Raw genomic sequence first — 24,315 nt, 5'->3', positions numbered from 1 at the left:
TGATATGTAAATAATATTTATATTATTTAAATATCTTAATAATTAAAAAAACACTCAAATTCAAAATTAAAATATTTATAAAAGTTTTTATTATGATTATATAATTTATTTGATATTATAGATATTTTTTTTACATTTTACAGATTCTACAGCTTATAAAAATATGATGTAGCATTTTTGCCTAAAATACATAATAAAAAGTTTTGCTTTATTTTTTTTGCTGTAGCTTTAAAAATAAAGCTAAAGCATGATTGGTAAAATTAAATAAAAACTTGATGTAGACATTAATTTTTAAAAGTAAAGCTAAAGCATGATTGGTAAAATTTAGTGATTTAAAAATAAATAAAGCTAAAGTATGGAGATAAAACCCAACCAATCACCCCCATCGTTTGTTTAAAATTTCCTATCAAACAAATGCTTTTATATTGTCTCATTTTAGTTGGTGTATTTTTTTGTTTTTGACAACAATAAGTAAAGCTAGGTAGCTAAATCACTCGGTGTAATTTATTAGTATTGTGTTTATTTGATTAACAAAAATACAGTCTCATTATCTTATGTGATTGACTAATTTCTTCAACAGAGAAATTGAAACATGAGTAATGTATATTCTGTTTATATATTTTCATTTGAATTATCTTGTTGTGCTTTTTTCATGTGATTTATAATGTGTTTGTTTCTAAAGATGTGAACATTATATGTATTTTTAATTTTTATTTATATTGTATCTCTTTATTCTTTGAATACTAAACAGAATGAAAAGTCAATCAAAGTAACAGACATAAAATTGAACTGCTGATGACTATATTATTGTTGTCTTAGTCACTGAGTGTTTCTATCCCATCAATACAGGGGATCGGAAAAAAAGCCACTCAACGAACACTAACAATAGACCTAAAATCCTAATCGCAAAAATAGCAAAAACTCATAGAGTAAAGAGAAAAGAAAGCAAGACACATACTTTATGTGCTTTTAGTTTTTGAGTGTGTTAATGGGATCGTAAGAGTCTCAGACACTTCTTCAGTCCACTCTTCTCATCTGTCTCTTCACTCTTCTCATCTGACTTTTCCTCTTTTTCTTCAAATAAATCTGCAGACACCTGTAGCTTGGCCATTACATCACATGGCTGTACTATGTGGCTATCGTTGGCATATCTGCAGTTTTTGACCCCTCAGATCCCATGTTCCTCTGCTCTCGTAGATTCTTCTACATTTAGACATAAAACTTGTATGTATAAAGAGAGATTTTGAACATGCATGAAACAAAAGGAAAATACATTGACCTTTATTTGTAATGACTAATGAGGATTATTCCCCTAATCCCCTTGCCAGGGCTTTGACTTGCACAAAAATGTTTGATCAAATAATTTACGTATGAAAACTATAGATTAACACCCATACGTATGATGAGTGTATATGCTTACTTTGTGGCCACTGAACAAAGTGGCGCAGTTTTCAATGTCAAAGAGCGGTTATAAGTTTGTGCAATCGGCGACGAAGATATGAGTTGGGAAGAGGATGTGGATGACGGACATAGCTTCAAACGTCTCTGTTGCGACTGCCTCGATCACCGAGCCAACTCGAAGGAGTGAGTTGACCAAACCCCTCTTCAACTCTCCTGCCATATGTCATCGTTGCAGATCATCAGCTTCTCCTCCGCTAAGCTCACATGAACTGGAATTGGAATCAAAAATTCCACGCGGTTGTAGTCCCTCATCGAAACTACAAACACAACCATCCCTCAGTTTTCAAATATATCTTAAAAGGTACTATTATAAACTGGTACTATTATCATGGTGAGCTGAAGGAGAAGTCCACAAAAAAATATAAATAATACCAAAAAAAAAAAAAACAATCAATGCTTGAATTTTGACTGAGCTAGATAAGGCATAGTAATTAATTGACTCATTATTTTCTAAAGATAAAATCAGAGAGATAGTCTCAGATGTATCCAAGCTTGATTTTCTAAGTAAACTAAGCGAGTAATTACATAGTTCATGCTTATGGAGCTCCATTAGCAACATATTCACAGCTATAAATGCATAGAGAAAAATAGTATATGAGCACTTACATTAATTATTCGTTCAGTCATCAGATATTTATGCTGAAATATATGCATCACAAATACAGAGAAAAACAGAAAGCAAATGAAAAGACGCACGGATAATAAAATGGAAATTCACGGTTTTTGAACTTACACTTTGAAGGAATCTAAAGTCAAGTTCTGGACCACCACGAAACCACCGGAAAACAAAATGAAATTCGTCAGGAAATAAGAGAGACAAATGTGAAAAGAGCATCGTCAACAAAAGGTATCTAAATATCTCATTCTGAAGAGAGAGAGAGAGAGAGAGAGAGATTCAATTTGAATCTCAATTGAAAAGTTCGAAATGTAGAAATTTATGAATGTGGAGGCCGGAAAACATAAAAAAAAAAAAACAATACAGTTGAGATTTAAGATCGGAAAACCTGCGCATCAAGGAGAAGCTTATCCACTCCCATCAACTCCCACCTCGTTTGACGACCCAAAATCTCAGCAGCCTCACTTCGACATGGAAGAACAGTGTGGCTTGACTTCAAATCACGAAGAAGAACAGATTAATTAGCCACAATTCTGCAAGTAAGTTTTAGGGATTATCACAAACTGTGAGGACGATGCTCAAAGGATGAAGACTTACCTATTTATAAGTGGAGAAACACCGCCTCTGACAAAGATAAGTATCATTGAATGATGGGCGTCAATGGAGTTAAGAAGTTTCGTTACCGCATTAAATCCAGACAAATCAAACCCGTCTCTGAAGATTCATTCAGTGAAGGCGAAACGACGAAATCACAACATGATACAGAGTATCCTAACGACGCTTCATATATATGACTCGACATGCTGGATCTCCATTTCTGGTTAAGTACCAGATTGAAGAAGCCGATGGATCCCTAATTTCATAAGACGTCTTTCGTAAAAATCCTGTTCTATCTCTATAGGGCTTGGTAATAAGAGCACATGTTAAGTAAGCCCATTAATAATTGCAAAAAATTAAGCAAACAAAACTCTTTAAACGAAAGAAGCCCAAAACACAAATAAGTTAATGAAACACTACGGTTAGAGTAAACGGACACGTGTCATACTGTAAACATCCAAATTGATGACGTGTTTCTCTAAGAAGAGAGACACAGTCTACTTTATATAATAAGAGATGCAATATAAAAATGGTCAATGTAGTAAAAATGATCAAATTTATTTGGATATCACTTTGGTTAGTTTAAATACCACGGGGATAGAAATACCAAATTTTTCCATATGTCAACGATCATTAGGAGAAGGAGGAATAAAGTGGAGATGCTAAAGAATGATGAGAACAAGTGGATTTCGGAGGCTCGAGAGCTTGAGGAGCTTGCGGTTAGCTATTTTAAAAAGCTATACTCGTTGGAAGACGTGGAAACTGAGCCCCATGACCTACCTATGAGGGGATTTGTGCGTATCACCAGCCAAGAACATACGGTTTTGAATAAGAGATTCTCTGCAGAGGAAGTGGAGAAGGCGATTAGAGATATGGGAAGTTTCAAGGCGCCAGGACCAGATGGTTTCCAACCAGTCTTCTATCATAGATGTTGGGAAACAGTAGGTGACTCTATGGTTAGGTTTGTTCTTAATTTCTTTGAGACTGGGACATTACCGGAAGGAACAAATGATGCTCTAGTTGTCTTGATTCCGAAAATACTCAAACCAGAGAGCATTACTCAGTTTCGCCCGATCAGTCTCTGTAATGTGCTGTTTAAAGTGATAACAAAAGCTATGGTCGGGAGGTTGAAGGGTATCATGAATAAGTTGATTGGTCCTGCTCAGTCTAGTTTCATCCCGGGCAGGCTTAGTGCTGATAACATTGTCATAGTCCAGGAAGCTGTTCACTCTATGAGAAGAAAGAAAGGGCGAAAGGGTTGGATGATCCTTAAACTGGATCTGGAGAAAGCGTATGATAGACTGCGCTGGGATTTCCTAGAGAACACACTAAGGGCAGCTGGTCTATCAGCAGACTGGGTTGGGAGAATAATGGAATGCGTTGCTGGTCCAGAAATGAGTATTCTGTGGAATGGTGAGAAATCAGAATCATTTAAGCCATCGAGAGGGCTTCGACAAGGAGATCCCCTGTCACCGTATCTCTTCGTACTATGTATGGAGAGGCTCTGCCATCTGATAGATGAAGCAGTAGTGGAGAAGAAGTGGAAGCCTATTAGCCTGTCGAGAGGAGGGCCGAAACTCTCACATATTTGTTTTGCAGATGATTTAATTCTGTTTGCGGAAGCATCTGTGGTACAAGTACGAGTGATAAGAAGAGTGTTGGAAACGTTTTGTAGAGCTTCTGGGCAGAAAGTGAGTCTCCCAAAGTCTAAAATATTTTTCTCTAGCAATGTCTCGAGAGAAAGAGGAGAACACATTAGTCGGGAGAGTGGCATTGCGTTGACAAGGGAGCTGGGGAAGTATTTGGGAATGCTGATCTTACAAAAGAGAATAAATAAGGATACTTTTGAGGAGGTCCTGGAGAAAGTGGCTTCAAAACTATCAGGCTGGAAAAAACAAACTCTAAGCCTCGCAGGAAGGGTTACTCTAACTAAGACGGTCTTATCATCAATACCGGTACATCAGATGAGCACAATCTGTCTGCCAGCCAGTACTCTTGATAAGCTAGATAGTCTGTCAAGAAGTTTTGTGTGGGGAAGTGGTCAGCATCTGGTCTCCTGGGATAAAATTTGCAAGCCCAAAGCTGATGGGGGGCTTGGGATCAGAGTGTCGAGAGAGATGAACAAGGCATTGATTGCCAAAGTAGGATGGCGCCTGTTACATGATGACAAGAGTCTATGGGCCAGAGTTTTGAGAGGCAAGTACGTAGTAGGTGACATTCAGGATCCAACGTGGAGAGTGGTGGGGAAGACTGCCTCGTCTACTTGGAGAAGCGTGGTACTGGGGATCAGGGAAGTAGTGGTGAAGGGGCATGTTTGGGTTATTGGTAATGGAAGGAGAATCAAATTTTGGACTGACAGGTGGTTGTCGGGTCAAGTACTTTCAGAGGCCGCGATCATCGATCTTCCAGAGGGTTTTGAGAATATAACTGTGAGAGAGTTATGGGTGGATGGTGGGGGATGGGACCTTACCAGAATTGCCCCCTTTATCAGCGAGGAGACAAGGCAGAAGCTCGCGGCAGTGGTGGTCGACACTATTACAGGAGCGCAGGACCGGTTGGGTTGGAGAAAGACACCGAATGGAGAATTCTCAGTGAGAACTGCGTACAATTTGATCACACGAGATGATGCTCCACGGCCACAAATGAGAAGCTTCTTTAAAAGAATGTGGCGTGTGGTGGCGCGTGAGAGAGTAAAAATGTTCCTCTGGCTTGTTGGAAATCAGGCAATAATGACGAACGCAGAGCGATTTCGACGTCATCTAAGTATATTTAGATATCATCAACTTCTCATTTAAAGATAATTTAAATATATGCACATACTAGTATAAATAGACCGAACCATAAAGCTAATAACGTATAGAATCAGTTATACTAGTTTCTGTGGATTGATTATGTGGCTTTTTAGTTTTGTACAATAATCTTGCCTTTGTTATTGTTATTTTCATTCATCATTCCACCAGTATGATTCCCTTTGTTTTGTGTCCTTTTGGGGAAAATATTAACTATTAAAACCCAACTCAACAAGCCCATAAGGACAAATCCATAAGCCCAAGACTGAGTGTAAAGTTTCTAGCAATTAGATTTGATATAAATAGTTTTGTATGTTAACATTTGATGTAACTTTGGCTGCTGTAAAAGAGCAGCTTTATCCCTCTTATTATATGAATCAAACGATCTTTTATATTTCTTCAAAACAACACAAGTTTCATCCTTTCTTTAGTTTCACAATAAAAGCTCAATGACTATTTCAGTTTATCTTATCTATTTCAATAAAGCTCATTTGAGCAAAGTTAGTCTTGTTTCAGTTTCTCTACATTAACTACACATGCTCCATACATGTAAGAGAACTAGTGAGATATTAAAACCAATTTTACATTCTTTTTGCCTCTATGATTCACTCCAATTTGATAGCCGCATCAATCATATCCACAGTGCTGTTCTGTTGTGTCCATAGCTGCGCGTATCTCCCTGACTTTCCCAACAACACATCATGAGGACCCTGTTCCACCACCTTCCCATTTTCCAATACAACTATTTCATCACATTGCATCGCTGTGGTCAGCCTGTGGGCAATGAAGATGGATGTCCTGTTACTCGCCAGTGCCTTGAGTGCGTTTAGTATCTCTGCCTCTGTTGTGCTGTCCAGTGCACTCGTTGCCTCATCACACAATCTGTACCAATTTTACAACAAGCATCTCTAAATCTCATCTCAAACTTTCTTATGTGTATGTGAGGACTATCAAAACTACGCAAAGTCAATGCTTGATTCTGTGCAAAGATTACTTACAGAATCGCAGGGGATTTCAGGAATGCCCGAGCAAGTGCCACTCTTTGTTTCTCTCCACCACTCAACTGCACATATCATCACCACTCCATGGTTATCACTAGGCAGATACTGATCAATTTAAAACATATTAAAGTTAGCACCAACATACTGACCTTGAGCCCTCTTTCCCCAACAACCGTGGAATATTTATCAGGGAAATTACTGATTGTGTCATGAATTGCAGCACGCCGAGCAGCATCATACACCTGAAATGATAAATAAAGATTATCGATACTGAGCTTAACATATGCATCGAGCATGAGGTGGCTCGTAGTACCTCTTCTTCTGTAGCTGAAAGACGTCCATAGTGTATGTTGTGAAATATTGTATCATTGAAGAGCACCTGCAGTGCACTAGAGGTTACTCTTGAGTTCTTCATTAGAAAGCTAAAAACGATAAATGCAGAAAAGAGAGAAGAAAAGTAAACAAAATAATCATGTCTTGTTATACTAAGAAGAAATGGAGAAAGCAATGAACGCAGGCCATAGTGTTGTGTAAAAACAAAAGCAACAAAAAGTATATAGTGAATGCCAACTTACAGTATCTTGTGGCACAACTCCTATGGAGCTTCGGAGGCTATCTAGTCTCACTTCCTTGATATCTTGCCCGTCAATCCTTACCTTATAAACCAACACGAAAACAAGATGTTACTAGACACCAAAGCTTTTTCTTCAATGAATTTCTTTGCAGCAAGATTTACTTTTGTTGCAACAAAGCTTCTAAAACAAGCTCCCCATAGTTCACAGACAAATGAAAAAAAAAGAACTTACAGTTCCGGAATCTGTGTCATAGAATCTGAATAGCATTCTAAGAATTGTTGACTTGCCTGCCACAGAACAAAACATAAGAGTTGTAACGTTATAACAGAACAGTAAAACTGTAACTTAGATGCCTACACAGATGAGGTTTAGTAATTACCACTCCCGCTAGTACCAACAATTGCTACACTCTTTCCTGCCGGTACCACAAACGAAATCCCATCTAATATTTTTCTCTCTGGAACGTAACTGTAGTTGTAGAAAAAAAAAGAATGATGATGTAGAGCATATATAATTAATTATTTTGCCACTTTGATAAGCTCTATAAGTCGTACTTGCAGAAGTTTTTCCAGTATTGGTTGGTGTTTTTTGTCATGTGTGTTTGATTGTTGGTAACTATCATAGTCTTTGAGTACATGATTGTTGCCTAGGACAGGACATGAAATTTGATAACTTGCTAGAGTTGGTGAATCTTGGGAACATGTCAAGTAGAGGTACGGGTATAAGGTTGCTATAAGGATTGGGTCATGAGGTAATTACTCATTCTAACAAAGACTGTCTGGGGTGTATTAAGTTCATCAGTGAAATAAATTTTGAGTTTCTAGTACTCGTATTAATCGTGTACACTCCCAGACTCATGATAGCATAGCATTTACAATTAGTAGGACACTAATGTTCAAATAAAATTCAACACCTACCTGAAGTGTACATTTTCAAATTGAATGCTTCCACCTTTCAGAACAAGAGGCTTTGCGTCATTTATATTTGAGATGTCAGATTTCTCCTGAAGTCAGTAACATAATACCACATTATCAATTCACCATGACAGGAGTCCACACTAAAAATGATGCATCTGAATATTACTTCTTGACTGAAGCATTAGGCATAAGATAAAAAGAAGCAACTAAAGGAACGTAGAGTTAAGTAATACTTATAAGATCATTATATACCTCTAGCAACTGAAACATTAATTTCATGTCCACAAGGCTCTGAATGGTTTCACGGTAAACACTGCCCAAAAAGTTTAGAGGAAGAGACAACTGAAAGAGAAGTCCATTCACCATAACCTGCAACGCCCAAACATGCAAACGCATATTAGAAAACGGTTTGCATCGGAAAATGCAGAGATATAAAAGATAAAAAATGGAGAGGAAAATCAAAGAAGCACTGACCAAGTCTCCGACTGTCATCTGGCCGTTCATGATACCCTGAGAGCACAACACCATTGCTGTGGACAGAGCTGTACTAAATATAATACTTTGTCCAAAGTTTAAAAACGCAAGACTTCTTTGAGTTTGCAGGGCAGCATCTTCATATCCTGGCATAAGTAGCAGAATCCGCACAAGATAAATTAAGGTAAATGGACTGAGGAATAATGGAACGAACGTCTCAATAAAGACTTTAAACAGGCAAAAGCACATTTCCTTATCTGAACTTGTTCCTTGTAGCTAGTATTCAATCTAAAAGTAACAGTAGAGGAATTTGTAGAAACAAAGATAAATATGTTCTCCAAGCTTAACAGCTAGTAAAGTCACTTACGTTTCAGGAACTTGTCATACTTTTCAGCCTCATAACCTTCATTGTTAAAATATTTAACAGTCTGGAACGAAAAATAAATTCTGTCAAAACTGCAACTCAACTACTCAAGCAAAAAAAAATAAAAAAACAAAGATGAAGTTTTTACCTCATAATTAATCAGAGAATCAATGGCCCTAGTGCTAGCATCGTTATCAGCTTTGTTCATAGCCTTTCTAAACTTAGTTCGCCACTGGATAAAGTAAAACGACAACATGAGCACAGAATTCGATATCAAAAAGATTTGTAACAATATAATGAAAGACGAAGAGACTGTGCAAAGACAATCATCCTTCATACAAGGACCTCACACCTATCCGACCTAGAATGAATTTCTCAGCCTATGCAAAGAACATGGTTGGCATTGAAAAGAGATTACGGAAGAAGAATGGGAAGTACCTGTGTAACAGTTAAAGTAAAAGCGATATATGCTCCAACAGAAAGAGAAGTAATCCAAGCAAAAGGAGCTCCGAACTTGTATGCTAGTATACCTGATACCATAGATATCTGGAAGATACATATTAATTCAGAGAAAAAAAGAGCGTTCAAAACTAGAAAGAACCAAGCGGCCAGACAAGCTTTACCTCCAGTATGGTAGGAAGAACATTGAAAACCATAGCTGAGAGGATAAAATTGATTGCACGGCTACCACGATCAATAATTCTGTTCAAACCACCTGTTTCTCGACTAGACATGAGAGCAAATAAGTAAAAACAGTTATGATAATGATAAAATGGAATGAGCGAAACTATGCAAAAGAGTAGGAGAGGAGAGACGGGTACCTAAGGTGGTAACGAAGGTCAAGATCATGTAAATGTGAAAACACCTGCAGAGAGGCAATACATGACAAGGATTGGTACAACAGAGAATGCACACTAAGTCTCCATCAACAAGAAAGCATACCTTTCTAGAAACAGAACGTATTGTGCGGAGAGCTACTTTGGAGAAGACAGCAGTACGAAGCTCTGCAATGATGAAAGTAGCAAAAACCAAGAGTCAAAAGTCCTTTTTTTTTTAGTAACAGAGCTATTCAGAGGAGTTACCGTTAAAAGCAGAAGACCCCGTCCGAGCAATGCCGTATCCAATGAGAACAGCGGAAGGAGTAGCAAAAGCAGCAACAAGAGAAGGGTTTGAAGCAACGAAGGCCGACATAGAGTCCCCTGTGCCTGTAGCTGAAGCGAGCCAATCAACAGCCAATTTGAAAAGGAAAGGGACCTGAACATTCAGCACCTTAGCCCCCACGAGAAAGCCCAAGGCGGTGATGACTCTGAAGCGAAACTCTGGGTTGTCTTTCATCCACAAGTAACCCGCAAGCGTGCGGAGGATCTTCATGTCAGCCATAGCCGACTCTGACTCCAAGGCCACCGTCTTGATTTGCTTAGACTTGTTGGCCTCTTGGTCGGGTTTGGGAGTGGAAGTGGAGAACAGGAGACGCCCGTTAACCATGGAGTTTCGTTGAACGAGACGAATTGGGGAGGGATCGGAGAGGAAGGCGTTGATGGCAGGGGATGTCTGAATTGAGTTACGTCTGGTGAAGCTAGAGAAGCCATGATGCTGAAGAAGATGATCAGAGTGAAGACGGTAGGGAGGGGAGGGAGCTTTTGGGTGAGTTCGAAGATAGGCGTGACGGAGTATGAGGCTAGAAGCCTTAAGGAGCCGAGATCCCCTCGACATACCTTCTTGTACGACAAGTATTTCCGACAGTGTGTTCCGGTATTTCCAAAGGTTCTTTTTTGTCAATTCCAAAGGTTCAGTCTTTACACCCTCCGAGCTAATTAGGCCAGCTGGTTCGGGTAGCTCGTCTAATTTGATTTTCGGGTAGCTGTTAGTTCGGTTCAATTTTAATCTTACTGAATTCGTTTGAATTAAAGTAAATATTTTCGGTTAGCTCGGTTCAATATTTGTATTCGGTTAGTTTGATTTTTTAAAAACTTGTCAAAAATGTGGTTTGATTATTTTTTTTGGTTTTTAAAATTTTTCTGAAGTAACTGATTACCGAACCAACTGAAAACCAAACTTTTAGAAAATAGTGAATCAGACTCCTATAACAGAACTAACTGAAAACTTCGTTTTGACTAGGAGGATTCGGTTCGGTGTTCAAAATCCCAGCTCCCATTAATGATAAATGGCCTTAAGAATCAAAGCCCAGGAGGGTCTATCAACCATTCTTTCATCATCATCATCGCCGTCAAGCAATGGTTATTACGCGCTACTCAAACATGTCACTGCTTAGGAGATGGGAAGCCGTGCAGTATGTATTGCAACGTGTGGCATCATCATCGTCGTCGTCAAGCAAAGGTTTGTGTTTCTCTCGTTTGATTTAATCTGTGTCCCACATGCTTGCTACATCTCACCTTCCATATATCTTATCAACAACACAGGTCCTTTCCAAATCTCTCTGTCCTAATGTCAGGGTTATTGCTGAATGTGGCAACTGGTAAGCATATCACCCCTTTTTATATACTCAATCATCAATGTTTGCACTTTGCATGACCACCAACCCATTCCTTTGCATGTGGAAGCGCCTTGCAGAACTAGCTACACAAGAGCAACTTACTGAACTCAACCACCAATGGAGCTTACCGTGTATAGTTTTACACCTTCTGCAAGTGTAGCAGCAATTCAATATTCATCACATTGTACATGTCACTTTGTAATAATATATACCCTTTTTTTTTTTATCCCAGTGGGTAATTAAAGTATATTCTATACTCTATATGTCACAAATGATTGAGCAAGATTGGTGCGTGTCACATCAAGAACTTTGATCAAGAACATGTGCAGCTAGCCAAATAGAAACAAGCCCCTTGATCGACTCTGGTCACTAGACTCAACTGAATTGCAACATATTTGTAGTACACAGAAATACAAGAAGCTCAGTAATACACACTAGAAAGCACTCTTAAGACAAAGATGGATTTCCGACAATGACAAAAAAAAAGGACAAAGTACTATGCTACTGATTCTTGTTTTGCTTTAGGCAAGAAGGTTTCCCACCACCCAGGTTCATACTTGGGGTACGGCGCCACCCAATTCTTAGGCTTATCGAACTCTAGAGTGGTTGGAGTGAAGGCCAAGGCTTCATCAAGAGAGGTCGCTTCAAAGGAATCGGCTAGAACTCGATCCAACCTTAACTTCATAAACCTGCGGCATAACACAAAAAAAAATGTGTCGGAAAGAGAAACAAAGGATTTAACTTTGTAAAGAAAGAGACTTGGGGATCAAAAGGGTATCTAACGTGATCCAGGGACCATTGGTGGAAACAAGAGCGACGGCAGGGCGACGGAGCCTTTGAGTGATCTTTGGGAACTTGTCGAGGAACTTAGGCTCGATGACAAGCCAGAAGTCTAGCTCTTTCTCATTCTCTCCGTAGTATCGAAGACGCTCAAACAACTGCTCCTGAAAGTGTTCCTCTTCGTCAAGCATGAACTTGGCGTTCGCAACCAGGAAGTAGTACTTAGTGCTCTCTCCCTGCAAACAATCATCGATAAAACGTAAGCTGTTTAGTTTGATTATCGAGAAGGAGAGGAGAGAAGAGAAACCTTATTATCAGACTGTTGTTCAACGGAGGTGGCAGCTGTTCTGAAAGAGGAGGAGGAGAATTGTGATGCTAGAGACAGAGGCTGCTGCTGCGGAGAGAGATGGAGCTTCTTCGTCTGCTTGGGAAGAAGGTTGGATGAGACGAGTAATGGTTTCGTACGGCAAGCGGCGGCGGTAGGCACCGCCACGCCCAATGCTCCGGTGACGCTCCACATTGTCTGATGAACTGAGTGTGTTTGATCGAGGCAGAGGAATCTGGAAAAATCTTATCTTTTTATCTCTCATCATCCTCTCTCTCTCTCTCTTTCTCAATAGTTTTTAATTGATTAAATTGTATGGGCCAGGCCCAAAAGGGGTCATGGGCCTGTGAGGCCCATGAAGAAGAAAGGGGGAAAGGTGTAACAGTGACTCAAAATGGCGATGGAGGCGGAGCTGAGATGCTGAAGCTACAAGTAAGCGGGAAGGCGATCTTGTCCACTGTTCGCTGTCGGAGACAGGCAAGAGTAAGCGGGAAGGCGATCTTGTCCACTGTTCGTTGTCGGAGACAGGCAAGTTCTTACACGATTTAACATTGTCTCGACTGTATAAGTTCGAACGATTGATTTGTCAGTGTTTTTGATTTGATGCAGATGTCGACTTCTTCTTCCTTCGTCTTTGGGCCTTACAAGATCGATCCGCGTGAAGTGTTCTACGCAACTCCTCTCTCTTACGCCATGGTTAATCTCCGTCCCCTTCTTCCTGGTATGGCTACTTCCTCTCCTATCACTCATCCCCATTCTTCTTCTTCTGACGTTGTTGTTCTTTTCAGGTCATGTTCTTGTCTGCCCGAGACGCCTTGTGCCGCGCTTTACTGATCTCACAGCTGATGAGACCAGCGATCTCTGGCTTACTGCTCAGAAGGTTGGCTCTCGGATTGAGACCTTCCATAAAGCATCTTCTCTCACATTAGCCATCCAAGTAACTACTTTCCAATTCATTCTTCTTTGTGTGTGTGTGACTCTGAAAGGATTTGGATTGGAATGATTGCTGTAACTATGGTTTCTTGATAATGTGTATAGGATGGCCCTCAGGCGGGACAGAGTGTTCCTCATGTGCACATTCACGTCTTGCCTCGTAAAGGCGGTGACTTTGAGAAGAATGATGAGATTTACGGTGCAGTAAGTTGCTGTTTTTTCATCACATTGCTAGCTTGCAGTTTAGAAACGTCTTTAAGGTAGTGGTGTCTTGTTGTAGATTGATGAGAAGGAGAAGGAACTTAAGCAGAAGCTTGATCTTGACAAAGACCGTGTTGATAGGAGCATCGAGGAGATGGCTGACGAGGCTTCGCAGTACAGGTCTCTTTTCGATTGCTAGTTATAAGCTAAGCTATCCAGTGGCTTCGAAGCCTTTTTTAATAAGACCATTGTGACGAGCGTCCCTCAAGTTGAGGTTAATTTAGAGACTTCAATTCAAACATGTAATCTCTTTCTTATGCCACCAAATCTGGGAATTATCTAAATATTTAGTTCTGGTTGACACTTATTGTTATTATTAGAATCAACTATTTGTTTATTTGAAGAACCAACATGTATTAAATCTTGTTTTCCACAAACTTACATTATATAGTTGAACAGATCAAAGGCAGGGATGTATAAAGAAAAATAATGTCACATAAGATATGAACCAAACAATAAGCTAAGAACCATTCGTTGGTTCTTCCACTGTACCTGGACCATCATCCTCGTCATGATAAATGTTCTCAGCCATTTGCCATATTTGGAGTATGTTGTCCTCAGATACACTGGATATAATCCAATCTTCACAAGGGTTCCACGAGAAATCTGAAACTTTGCTGGTGTGACCACCATGGATAAACAGCAGCTCCGGTGGGCCGTCCTCTGCATCCTCTGCTGTCTGTTCGTCGTTGATCCTGTCATAAGACACCATCAAACACATTAATATTATTGCTCCATAAGGAAACAAGAGTATTCTATAGCCAAGCAACAAAGCCTACTGATCAAACCTGCTAACGTCCCAAACAATAAGCCGTCTTCCAAGGCAACATGAGGCTAAGATTGTCTCGTTGTTTGGGTTCCAGCCAACTTGGAAAACCTCTTCCCTGGAATTCAAAGTAAATAATATCAGGTTAGCAATGGTGGGTTTACTTGAGCTAAATTACTTCTTAGTAACATATAATATGTCTCAAAGTAAAATGTTCTCACTTATGGCTTTCAAATGTGTGAAGAGCGCTGTTTAGCATCCGTAGATCGAATAATTTAACAGTCTTATCAGTTGACCCTGTTGCCACAATCCACTCATTCACTGGATTGAAAGCTAAGCAGTTAACCTGAGGCATTTAAAAGAATAAAAAAACAATCAGAAAATACAGATAAGGCAATATGATTCGATTGTTTTTTTTTGTTTAGCATCAATGTTTTGTCTTAAAAGTCAGTTTAGTGCAAACGCACCTCCATGGAGTGAGCTTCCACAGACTTTACTGGTCCACTGGGAGAAGGAGAACGAAGATCCCATATATGAAGGTATTGATCATCTCCAACGGATCCAAACAGGTGTGCATGTTGCATATGCCATGCAACATCTTCCACGACGCCTTCATGAGCCTAAAAATTAAAACAACAACTAATCAGTACATTCATGGACTTGACTAATTCCTTTCAGTGGGTGCAATTGCTTGTCTTCTGAGGGACATGAACCAAAGCATACCTTGAAGATCTGCTGAGCGTCAAGAACATTGCTTTGAGGAGTGGCGCTAACATCCCACAAGCAGATCTGAGCGTCATCAGCGCCGCTGAGCAAATGACCTTCCTTCAAGGTACTCCAAGACAGCCCATAGCCTTCAGAGCTGTGACCCTTGAGCTTCATATCAGGATTGCAAGCCCCATCAAGCGCTGGCTTAGACGGGTGCTTGCTGTAATCAAACAGAAACACCTCCGCACTAACCGTCTTGGTGGCAATCAAGAAAGGGTTCTGAGGCATGTATCGAGCTCGGTTCACCTCACCTTCGTGAACTATCTGCTGGATCACTTGCACCTAAACGCAAAAAGAAATCGACTTTCTTATAATTCAACTCGCTAAACCCTAGAATTAACCTGAAAGATTGTACCTTTCCGGAGGCGCAGCCAAACCCACCAAACTCGGAGCGATCGTCGTCGTATTGACGCGCTTCGCTCTCGGTGTCTTCAAGGGGAAGCTGAACCTGGGCAATCATGAGATAATTGGGTTCGTTGTCGGAAGTGTGGGTACCGAGAAGCATCTTCTGGACGGAGTAGTTTTGACCGGGAGGCTCATCGCGGCTGGGGAGCCATTCAACGGTAAGGGAAGGCCACTCGAGAGCGTGAGTGATGACGAGGTCGTAGAGGAAAGGAGTGTTCTTCTTCCAGATCTTGTAGTCTTCGTTGATTATACGCTCCTCGGCCTCCCCTCGCATCTCCACGTCGTCTTTCGCCATTTCCGCCTATGAATTCTTATTCCCGCGCACAAGCAGATGACAAAAACCCTAAGAAAGAGAGATCTCTTCTCTCTCCTATCTACTCCTATATATTTGGTGGCAAAGAAGATGAAGTAAAAGGTAGGAAAGAAATATATTGAAAAGAAAAAAAAAATCAAATGAGCCTATTTTGGAAGAGCCCAGTTAGAGGCCCATTTAACAGACTTGCATCAACATCAAAGAAGAGAGAAAACGGATATGTTCAATTTATACGCTGCTTATTTTCGAAAATTTAAAATAACATACCACTGTTTATCTTTTTAGTGAAGATGTTATGTCAACTATTTTTGCTGACAAGGACATCATGTATACGATTTTTTTTTTTAAAATAATCATATTATATAAATAAATTTTTAGAAAATGTAAAATTTATTATTTAGAATATTGACAAAATTTAACCTTATATAACAGATATATTCGTAAATTGATTATATGACCTGAGGGTACTCGAACGCTACGGTTAAAAAATTTATGATGTAAATTTATTATATAACATTTACAAATATATATTTTATATAAGATTAAAATTTTATGATTTCATTAATTTTTGTTAATATTACTAAATAATAAAATTTTATAAAACTTTACATTTTAAAAAAGTTATTTTTATAAAACGACTATTTTGTTTTTAAAAAAATTTTACATATGGCATTATTGTCAGTATAATTAGACTTAGCATCTCCGTCATCGAAATTAGATGATGTGACAATTGATGTGATGATTGATGTATGATTTTGTCAAAAAGATAAATATGTTTATTAGAAATTTTTGAAACTCCATGTATTATTTTGTACAGTCATGTAAGCCGATTATGAATTGAACATATCACTGATATGGCGATATATTGGGTATGAAATAAGACTTTTGGGCACTGCCGGTCATTCCTTTCCTCATGGAGAGGGGTCTGGTCCGTTGTGGGAACTTCAACTACTGATAAAGATGGGCGTAGCTGGCCACTGATGGATTTGGTCGAGGATTTGAAGCCAGGGACGTATAGGATAAGCTTCAACACTGGAAAGTGAGGCTTCTTGCCCTATGTTTCCATTGCCTTTACAGAGTCTCAGAAATGGGAGCATTTCCACGTCCCGCTGTTACTTTCACCATTTTTTTCACAACATACTGTGGAAGCTAAAACTGTTGCGCAGTCTTCAATACATCTGGTTTTTGGTTGTACCGTTCCTTATTGGACATCTATCAGGACTGTTATACAATATTAAAAAAGAAAACTTTAGTTGTGTTCGTACGCAAATGAAATAATATTGCTCCAAGCACTTGGATTATCTCCTGTTTTGACCTCACCAAACTTGGCCTCCAACAATGCAACTGGAGAACTTGTGTTATTCAGAGCCTCTGGTACTAAATAACACAAGGGTAGACATCAATAGCAGAAACACAGATCCCAAGTTGATAAAAAGGTGATCATTAACGATTCATAACTATAGTAAAAAAACTAGCAATCTCTTCCATCGTGAACAAATAGAAAGATAGTTGTTACAGGTTAGGATAAAAGTCCAGGCCACTCTCAAATCCACACGACTAAGTTTTGCTACTCCAAAGACAATAATACAGAGGAGTTTTTTTTATTATATGCAAAAGTTGCCACTTTGCTGCCTCTTGTACAATTTTAAAGAAGGGAATAATATTTGCTTATTGCAGACAGGTAAACCCTCAAGAAAAGATTTGACCAGACATGTATGATGTAGTTGTGTTTATTGTTTTCTAATTACATTATTTTATACCCCCTCCCTATTTTACAAGTTAGCTTTGTCGTTAAGTGACAATGCTGCCACTTTTCATGTTGTCTGGAAACACCATGGGTTTAAGCCGCATAGCCTCCTCACCTTCGCCGGTCCGTTCCAGTCCTAGACTGTTTTACTTCCCTTGCCATCTAAAAAATAGAAAGAAGCAATTCTTCAAGCAGGGGTTCCTTCATCCAGTGGCTCCTTCGTTTCTTTATCAAATCCACTTATTTTTGTTTTCTCCTTCTTAACTTGTTCCTCCAAGGACAAGGGCTTCCTGCTTTCTTTATCTACTTCACTTGTTTTTGATTTCTCTTCTTCAGCTTTCTTCTTAGCTTCTGCCTCAAGTTGTTTTCCGTTTTCTTCATGCGCGCGGTTGAACAGTCTTACAAAGTTTAGAAGGGTCGACACCACTGCAATTATCACACTTGTTAGATTGAAACAACGTTGAAGAAACCTTGTTTCACATAATACATCTTGTATATGCATACCCTGTTCAAATGGACATTTAGCTGGGTCTTCGCCAAAGTAGAGAATTAAGCCATCCACGTTTCGTCCCTGCGTTACACAAATCTATTTATTCTGACCAAGCACTCAACCAACGATAGAGCAGCAGGTATATATAAAATGCACAATGGGTTTTAGTGACATACCACTCCGGAATAGAGTGAAGCCAAGGACCTTACTTCTGCTTCCGCATAAAGAAGGAACTCCTTCAGTATCTGGAAACAAATAGAAAAGACCTTGATATGATATATATATATATATATGATCAAACAAGAATGCAAGGATCCAGTTATCAACTGCCTAACTGTTCATGCAGCTGCACTGTCAACACCTTTGTTGCCTGTTAGTTGTTATAGAGCACATGCCAATCAAAATTTACTAGCCTACTTTACTTTCTACTGAGACTTGATTCTTCTCCCAGTAAACGGTCCAAGTTTCTTATTACATGTAACTTTGTGCATATTTTCTGTTTTCTTTGATGGGAATCCTTAAAGACGGAAACTATTGATCGAACAGGGATACCTTGTTAAAGTTGTGTGAGATTGGGCCATCATTTTCGGACAAGGAGAGTTCTTGTACGACTTTCTCCAGTCCCTTGTTTATAGCTTGCATCTCCTCCGCCAAAAACTTCAGTTGAATCTGTATTATCAAAGTTTCAGAAAATTTAACACGGTTTTCAAGTTTTTACCAAACCGCACATGAAATGTGAAAGCTAAGTACCTTTGTTGAAGGCTCCAGTGAGGATAAATCTTTCGTGAAATCTAAAACTTCTGGCATTTTCTCAGCAAGAATCTGCAGACAATCCATCAGAATATAAAATTTTTCTTTATCTAGTTCATCCACATAGCTACAGAAGCATTACAGGAGCTTACCTTGCATAGATAATGCATCAGAGTCATACGGTTATTACGCGCCCGTGTTTCACTGAGTTTTGGCAGACTGTCCAGCTTAAACCCCACCGCGGCACCTACACAGAGAGTACTTTCAGCGCAGGATAAAAGAAAGAACCTAGAGTTTCTTCTGCATTCAATTTTCAAACTCACCTCTAGCCGTCCCCTGGTTTAGGGCGTTTCCAAGGGACAAAACTGTCTGCATTATTCTTTTGAATTTCTCAGAATTCTTTATCTGATGAAAAGAGGAAACAACAGAGCATTCGTGAGATATGTTTAATCACGTTGAGAGACCACTTAGACAACAAGTTGAGTCTGACTTACTTGTTCTGCTGCGGAGTTCACAACACTTAGACTATTCTTGAGTTCAGAGATCTAAAGAAGGGTTTACCAGTGACCATTAGTACTAAAATTAAAGCTCCGGATGATCTTCATTAGTAGGGAATCAGTTTTCAAACCTGAGAACGGAACTGAATTTTGAATGAGAACACCCTGAGCTTTGTTTCCACTCGTGGGACTTTCATCATCTCTAAGAAGAACTGTCCAAACAATTTCAAGAAGCATAAATGGTGTTATCAGTCTGATGGCTACTCCAATAAAACCACAAAATTGTTTCAAAGTTCTGTACCAGCTCGCATTTTCCAAGCTTGTCCACGTCACCAGTGTAACCCTGCAACCAAGCAAAAATGAAGAAAAAATCAGAGGAACATACAAAAGGTGGATCACAGTATACCCTTTTTTTGGGAATCAAACAGCAGAAAATGAGTTAGGAGTGCACTCCTTATACCTTAAGTAATTCCATTTCTTCTCTTGTTGGACAAAACTTGATTAGATTCTCAACCTGATCAGCATCAAGAGCGGATTCCTCCAGGTTAAGCACTGAGTGCTGCCAATATGAGACAATTTAGGTTTGAATTGTCATTGACTACCCGATTAAACTGCCATGATCATTACAGAGTTTTATATTACCATCAAATCCTGCAGAGGTACTTTCACTTTTGAAAGCATAATTTCACAATTGTATGCTCGCCTGTGTTCAATCTGCAAGAAAGAGTTCCTCATAATAGTTAGTATTCCCATCGACAAAACTATCATTTTATGGGAAATATATCAGAATCTACACAAGAACACAAATGTTAAACTATTAAACACACAATTTACCAGTTGGACTTTCTCGGGTTTAGGTCCACGAGAGCTATTTAGTCTCGACTTTCCTGCCTCTTCTGGAGCAGATGAGAAAAGACTTTCGAGCTCTGTCATGTCAATCTCAGGAGCCCTTAAACAACAACAGGTAAGAACTAAATGGCTTAGAAATCATACAAGAACCAAAGGCATTAGAGAAACAACTAACGACAAGATGAACAATGCATACTTAGAAGCTTCGCTAGACATTTGTGTTTCCGCCCATAAGCTCCCATTAACAGCTCTTGTCAGTTTCAACCAGTGGTATGGCTTCAACTTTTTGGCTGTATTCTTTGAATTTACACGTAACATTCTCCCTTTTCCTGATGAAAGAGACCCACCTGGTAAAGCAGGCGTCGGAGGCACACCAGTACCAGAAGATGGGGATGGCTTAGTTCCTAATTTCGGAGGAGGGGGTGGTGCTGATGGTGACCTCATCTGACCTAAAGGAGGTGGAGGTGGTGCTGACGGTGCCTTCATCTGACCTGGTGGAGGTGGTGCGTTTGGAGGGGCAGGAGGAGCAGGAGGCCGTGGAGGTGCAGGAGGTGAGCTTTTCATGGCAGAGTTTCCATGAGATTGTGGTATTGGTGGTGCTGGAGGAGGAGGAGGGGGAGGAGAGGCAGCTATAGCTGGCGGTGGGGGTGGTACAGGAGGGGAAACTCTAGCCACTGTATTCTCGTCTGAATGCTGCATTGGAGGAGGAGGTGGGGGAGGTGGCGGTCGGGGTAACCCATGTGTTTTGTCTGAGTTAGACACTGGAGAGGCAGTGATAGCTGGTGCTGGGGATGGTATAGGAGGGGAAACTGCAGCGACTGTGTTCTGATCTGAATACTGCATTGGAGGAGGAGGAGGAGGAGGGGGAGGAGGGGGAGGAGGTGGCCGTTGAGGTAACTCATGTGTTTTGTCTGACTTAGACACTGGAGGAGGTAATCTCGCCGGTTGTCCAAGAGGTGAAGCCACATCATTGGGAGCTCCTATTGGAGGTTTGGTAGGATCAGCTGATAATGTAGCAGATGGAAGAACCGACGATGATTTTGTTATTCTAGAAGACTCCTGAGGAGAAACATCGGATGCAAGAGAAGTTGGAGGCAGTGTCACGGGATGTTTTTCGTTTGGAGTTGTTTGATTAAATGTAGAGCCAGCTAATGACACCCACGAATTTCCCTGTGAAACTGTTTCAGCCGGTTGGACAACAGAATGCTGCAACTTTTCTGACGGTTGAGAAGCAACAGTTGGAACCGGAGGAGGTGAAGGAGGGGGAGGTGCTGCTACTGGAGGCAACGATGCTATAGTAGGATGAGGTAGTGACGGCGTGGAAGACGCAAATGAGACCAGTTTCCCATTATTTTCCTCGGCTTTTTCAGAGAATTCAGAACCGTCCACAAAAGGTTTAACCGTTGCAGAATGATGCACAAGCTTGAGAGAAGGGGACTCTTGACCTGACAACTTTGTTGCATCCTGGCTACTTATCTGAAGGACAGAATGCGTATCTTCTGCTATAAACTTCTTGGCTGTACCAGTAGGTTGTTTCTCCGGTGAGTCCACCGTTTCAACCTCGGACACTGAAGACAATTTTATCTTTGCATTACTATCCATTGCTGCCTGTTTCACTAAATCATGGATACTTCTGGGGCTTAACCCTTGTAGTCTTGGGCTTGAATTCCCCCCCTCTGGTCTTTCATGGACAGCATTTGCAATAGCTAAATGCTGAAGCATATTGCGAGTGGCATCCGTCTGATCAGCCCAGTCAACTTGATTGAAGAGCTCCTGAACTTTGGAAAAAACTTCTATTGGAAGACCATCTTTCTCCTCCAAGCACGAAAAATCCATCACGTCAACAGATGAAGCAGCATCCATATCTGAGAAGAGAAGCTTCACGCAGAAAATAATACTCTTTGTGAGTACTAAGCTAAAAAAGGAGTAGCTACATAACAAGTATAGAGAATATGAGCCCCATGAGTACATACCTCAACTCTGAATCCCTTTGGGAATTGGTCTTTAATATGCCATAATGTGTCAACTTCGTCACGGTTAAGCATCAAGATGTTTGATCTAATAAAAGCTGTGTTGAAAACCACTCGAAACAACATGACCTCTCTTACCAGGTCGTCGTTCAAACTGAGGCACTCAATCACGATATCACCTTGAACATGACAATTAATGTCAATCTTGACTAACTCACATTCTGCCTGCAAAACAACAAAACAAAGGCATTGAATCATGTTGCAAGAAAGAACAAAGAAAGCACCAAAACAAAATGCACCATAAGGCTTATCAACGATAAAAAATTATCTCTCTAGCTAATATCTATGAATCTGTACCTGCTTATAGACCCTAAGGTGTTTCCCTTTCTTGGGAGTAGAGTACAAAAGCTTGGGCTTTTTATCATCAACAAAAAGCGGATCCTGACCATACACCCGGAAGATTGGGCGAAAACCTCCTTGTCCACTCACATCAGGAACAAATCTCAAAATAACACAGTCCATAGTAAGAGCCCTATCCAGTGGAGGCCATTCAGAGACCAGATTCCTTCTAGACACGTACTGTAGATAGCGACACTGAGAAGGCATTGGGTTCAACGGCGAGAACAACTGCAGAAGCTCACGCGGAGCCTGCTTGTAGATCATATCCAAAGTCTTTAACTCACCACTATACTGCTTCCTGTATATAAGCAGCGCAGCTAGCATGAAAGCCAAAACAGGCCAAGCCCCTCGCTCGCAATGCATAAGCAACAAGTTACTTGGACCAAGCGAGAGCCAGCTTTCACTCGAGCGGAGAAAATGGTGCATGACTTCCACAGGCAATAAAGAGCAGCCTTCGTAGTGGCGAGGATAATCCATTATGGTCAAGCCGTGTTCTGATAAGACATCAGCCATCACGCTACGAGTACCCACTTCACGGAAATTAAAGACAAGAGAGGATGCATCAGGGAAGTGCTCCTGTAGCTGGTTGACAACTCCCGCCATGTAAACTTTGTAGTTCTCTTCTTCCCATGAATCAGAGGAGAAACAGCAGTCAAACACTGCAAAATAAAGATAAAATCTTTGTCTTCAGTGTCATTGTCTTAAAAGCCAATCATGCCAAAAATGAAAAATGAAAAAATCCTATTTTTATCACAGACACGCAAACAATTGTACAATCACGCTAAAGCTATCAACTTTCTCCGAAAGTAGCAGATCACGGATCAATACTAGACCTAGATCAAAGACTGAGCCAAAAGCAATGAACATAGAAAGCCTCGATTTTTCAGACACTCAGATTCAGAAAGACAAGGAAGTCGAATCAATGATGCAAACAGAGAGAGAATTGAGAGAAACAGACCGAAAACTCGGTCGCAAATCTCGAGCAACCCATCTGGAGGCTTGCGGTAGAACAATTTGCGAAACAAGGCCATTGAATCAAAACCCTAAACCCCTTTCTTCTTCTAGTTTACAGAATCGACGAGCTTGGGTTAGATTTTCCAGAAATTGAATCGAAAGTTGCCGTTTTTTTTGAATCTGTTAAGAAGAAGAAGATGTCCTGTAAAAATGGGCGTTGGTGTGTTGTATCCAGGAAGAGGAGAAGGTCAGCTTCTTCTGGCGCGTTTTACTGACGACGTGGATCCCATTATCAGCCGCCATCTCTTTCACCCTATTTGCCACGTGTCTTCTCATCTACGGACGAATCGCCATTAATCTCTCAGTCCGTTTTTATTTTAATGGGCTTTTTAGCTAGGCCCATGAATAAAGCCAGCAGTATGCAAAAGAGCACACTCCTCTGTTTCGTGTAGACTAGTGTAGATCCTTTCTCTTCTCAGCTTCTTTATTGGCTTGTAGATTCTTAGTTTCAGACCTTCAGTTCAAAGAAAAAAAATGAGAACTACAGAAGCTCTATTTTAGGCTTTTAGCATAACTTTACTTAGCCAGTTCGGTTCTGTTTTAGCATAATTCTGATCTGATCTGTTTTGTGTGTTGTTCTGTTTGTAGAGATCCTTGCCATGTTCAACTTCTCTAATGGTGTTGTAGATTCTTAGTATCAGACGTTCAATCCAAATTAAAATTATGTTAGTATAAATTTGCTAAAAATAGTGAATTTGGCTATTTTTATCAACAAACTGAACTCTGATCTGTCAGTTAATAAACTACTTTGATGGGCATT

At 40.1% G+C, this 24,315-nt stretch overlaps 5 protein-coding genes and 2 long non-coding RNA genes across 9 annotated transcripts; 2 read left to right on the top strand and 5 right to left on the bottom strand.

Annotated features, from left to right (window-relative positions):
• Nucleotides 1–764: 764 nt before the first annotated feature.
• LOC103845254 lies at nucleotides 765–2,899 on the bottom strand. Of its 2 annotated transcripts, none has more exons than XR_628498.3 (4): nucleotides 2,675–2,899; nucleotides 2,466–2,570; nucleotides 2,195–2,220; nucleotides 765–1,718 (listed from the first exon to the last, which is right to left on the bottom strand). It is a non-coding gene; the product is annotated as an uncharacterized LOC103845254 (long non-coding RNA). The 2 variants fall into 2 exon arrangements; XR_001956566.2 differs by having other exon boundaries at nucleotides 2,466–2,610; nucleotides 2,675–2,857.
• Nucleotides 2,900–5,850: 2,951 nt separating this feature from the next.
• Nucleotides 5,851–10,589, bottom strand: LOC103845253 (ABC transporter B family member 25, mitochondrial). Its single transcript, XM_009122088.2, has 17 exons — nucleotides 9,877–10,589; nucleotides 9,737–9,798; nucleotides 9,616–9,659; nucleotides 9,418–9,520; nucleotides 9,233–9,340; nucleotides 8,943–9,026; nucleotides 8,798–8,858; nucleotides 8,431–8,576; nucleotides 8,209–8,325; nucleotides 7,957–8,042; nucleotides 7,419–7,507; nucleotides 7,271–7,326; nucleotides 7,040–7,120; nucleotides 6,778–6,843; nucleotides 6,614–6,706; nucleotides 6,462–6,526; nucleotides 5,851–6,345 (listed from the first exon to the last, which is right to left on the bottom strand). The coding sequence occupies exons 1-17, from the start codon at nucleotides 10,505–10,507 to the stop codon at nucleotides 6,069–6,071; spliced, it is 2,169 nt and encodes a 722-aa protein (XP_009120336.1). The 5' UTR covers nucleotides 10,508–10,589; the 3' UTR covers nucleotides 5,851–6,068.
• An 18-nt stretch (nucleotides 10,590–10,607) lies between these two features.
• On the top strand, nucleotides 10,608–11,774 carry LOC117128916. The gene is made up of 2 exons (XR_004452347.1): nucleotides 10,608–11,131; nucleotides 11,215–11,774. It is a non-coding gene; the product is annotated as an uncharacterized LOC117128916 (long non-coding RNA).
• LOC103845252 lies at nucleotides 11,613–12,673 on the bottom strand. Its single transcript, XM_009122087.3, has 3 exons — nucleotides 12,376–12,673; nucleotides 12,072–12,304; nucleotides 11,613–11,977 (listed from the first exon to the last, which is right to left on the bottom strand). Exons 1-3 carry the CDS (start codon nucleotides 12,586–12,588, stop codon nucleotides 11,785–11,787), a joined length of 639 nt encoding a protein of 212 aa, XP_009120335.1. The 5' UTR covers nucleotides 12,589–12,673; the 3' UTR covers nucleotides 11,613–11,784.
• Nucleotide 12,674: 1 nt separating this feature from the next.
• On the top strand, nucleotides 12,675–13,964 carry LOC103845250 (bifunctional bis(5'-adenosyl)-triphosphatase/adenylylsulfatase FHIT). 2 transcript variants are annotated; one of them, XM_009122085.3, is made up of 5 exons: nucleotides 12,675–12,921; nucleotides 13,003–13,114; nucleotides 13,182–13,330; nucleotides 13,432–13,530; nucleotides 13,607–13,964. In XM_009122085.3, exons 1-5 carry the CDS (start codon nucleotides 12,709–12,711, stop codon nucleotides 13,724–13,726), a joined length of 693 nt encoding a protein of 230 aa, XP_009120333.2. In that variant the 5' UTR covers nucleotides 12,675–12,708; the 3' UTR covers nucleotides 13,727–13,964. The 2 variants fall into 2 exon arrangements, with proteins under 2 accessions (XP_009120333.2, XP_033137714.1); XM_033281823.1 differs by having other exon boundaries at nucleotides 12,774–12,870.
• LOC103845251 (histone-binding protein MSI1) lies at nucleotides 13,940–15,933 on the bottom strand. Its single transcript, XM_009122086.3, has 6 exons — nucleotides 15,477–15,933; nucleotides 15,077–15,403; nucleotides 14,821–14,973; nucleotides 14,575–14,699; nucleotides 14,376–14,471; nucleotides 13,940–14,282 (listed from the first exon to the last, which is right to left on the bottom strand). The coding sequence occupies exons 1-6, from the start codon at nucleotides 15,819–15,821 to the stop codon at nucleotides 14,048–14,050; spliced, it is 1,281 nt and encodes a 426-aa protein (XP_009120334.1). The 5' UTR covers nucleotides 15,822–15,933; the 3' UTR covers nucleotides 13,940–14,047.
• A 1,488-nt stretch (nucleotides 15,934–17,421) lies between these two features.
• LOC103845249 (formin-like protein 13) lies at nucleotides 17,422–24,212 on the bottom strand. Its single transcript, XM_018655488.2, has 17 exons — nucleotides 23,500–24,212; nucleotides 22,500–23,200; nucleotides 22,146–22,367; nucleotides 20,369–22,050; nucleotides 20,158–20,272; nucleotides 19,966–20,037; nucleotides 19,784–19,882; nucleotides 19,625–19,666; nucleotides 19,455–19,535; nucleotides 19,321–19,371; nucleotides 19,150–19,231; nucleotides 18,979–19,073; nucleotides 18,827–18,898; nucleotides 18,629–18,745; nucleotides 18,253–18,321; nucleotides 18,091–18,157; nucleotides 17,422–18,012 (listed from the first exon to the last, which is right to left on the bottom strand). Exons 1-17 carry the CDS (start codon nucleotides 23,570–23,572, stop codon nucleotides 17,774–17,776), a joined length of 3,879 nt encoding a protein of 1,292 aa, XP_018511004.1. The 5' UTR covers nucleotides 23,573–24,212; the 3' UTR covers nucleotides 17,422–17,773.
• Nucleotides 24,213–24,315: the final 103 nt, after the last annotated feature.

This window comes from Brassica rapa, chromosome A10, assembly GCF_000309985.2.
Source record: "Brassica rapa cultivar Chiifu-401-42 chromosome A10, CAAS_Brap_v3.01, whole genome shotgun sequence".
Classification (NCBI taxonomy): domain Eukaryota; kingdom Viridiplantae; phylum Streptophyta; class Magnoliopsida; order Brassicales; family Brassicaceae; genus Brassica; species Brassica rapa.
The sequence above is the reverse complement of the archived record's forward strand: the minus strand, read 5'-3'. Positions and strand labels throughout refer to the sequence as shown.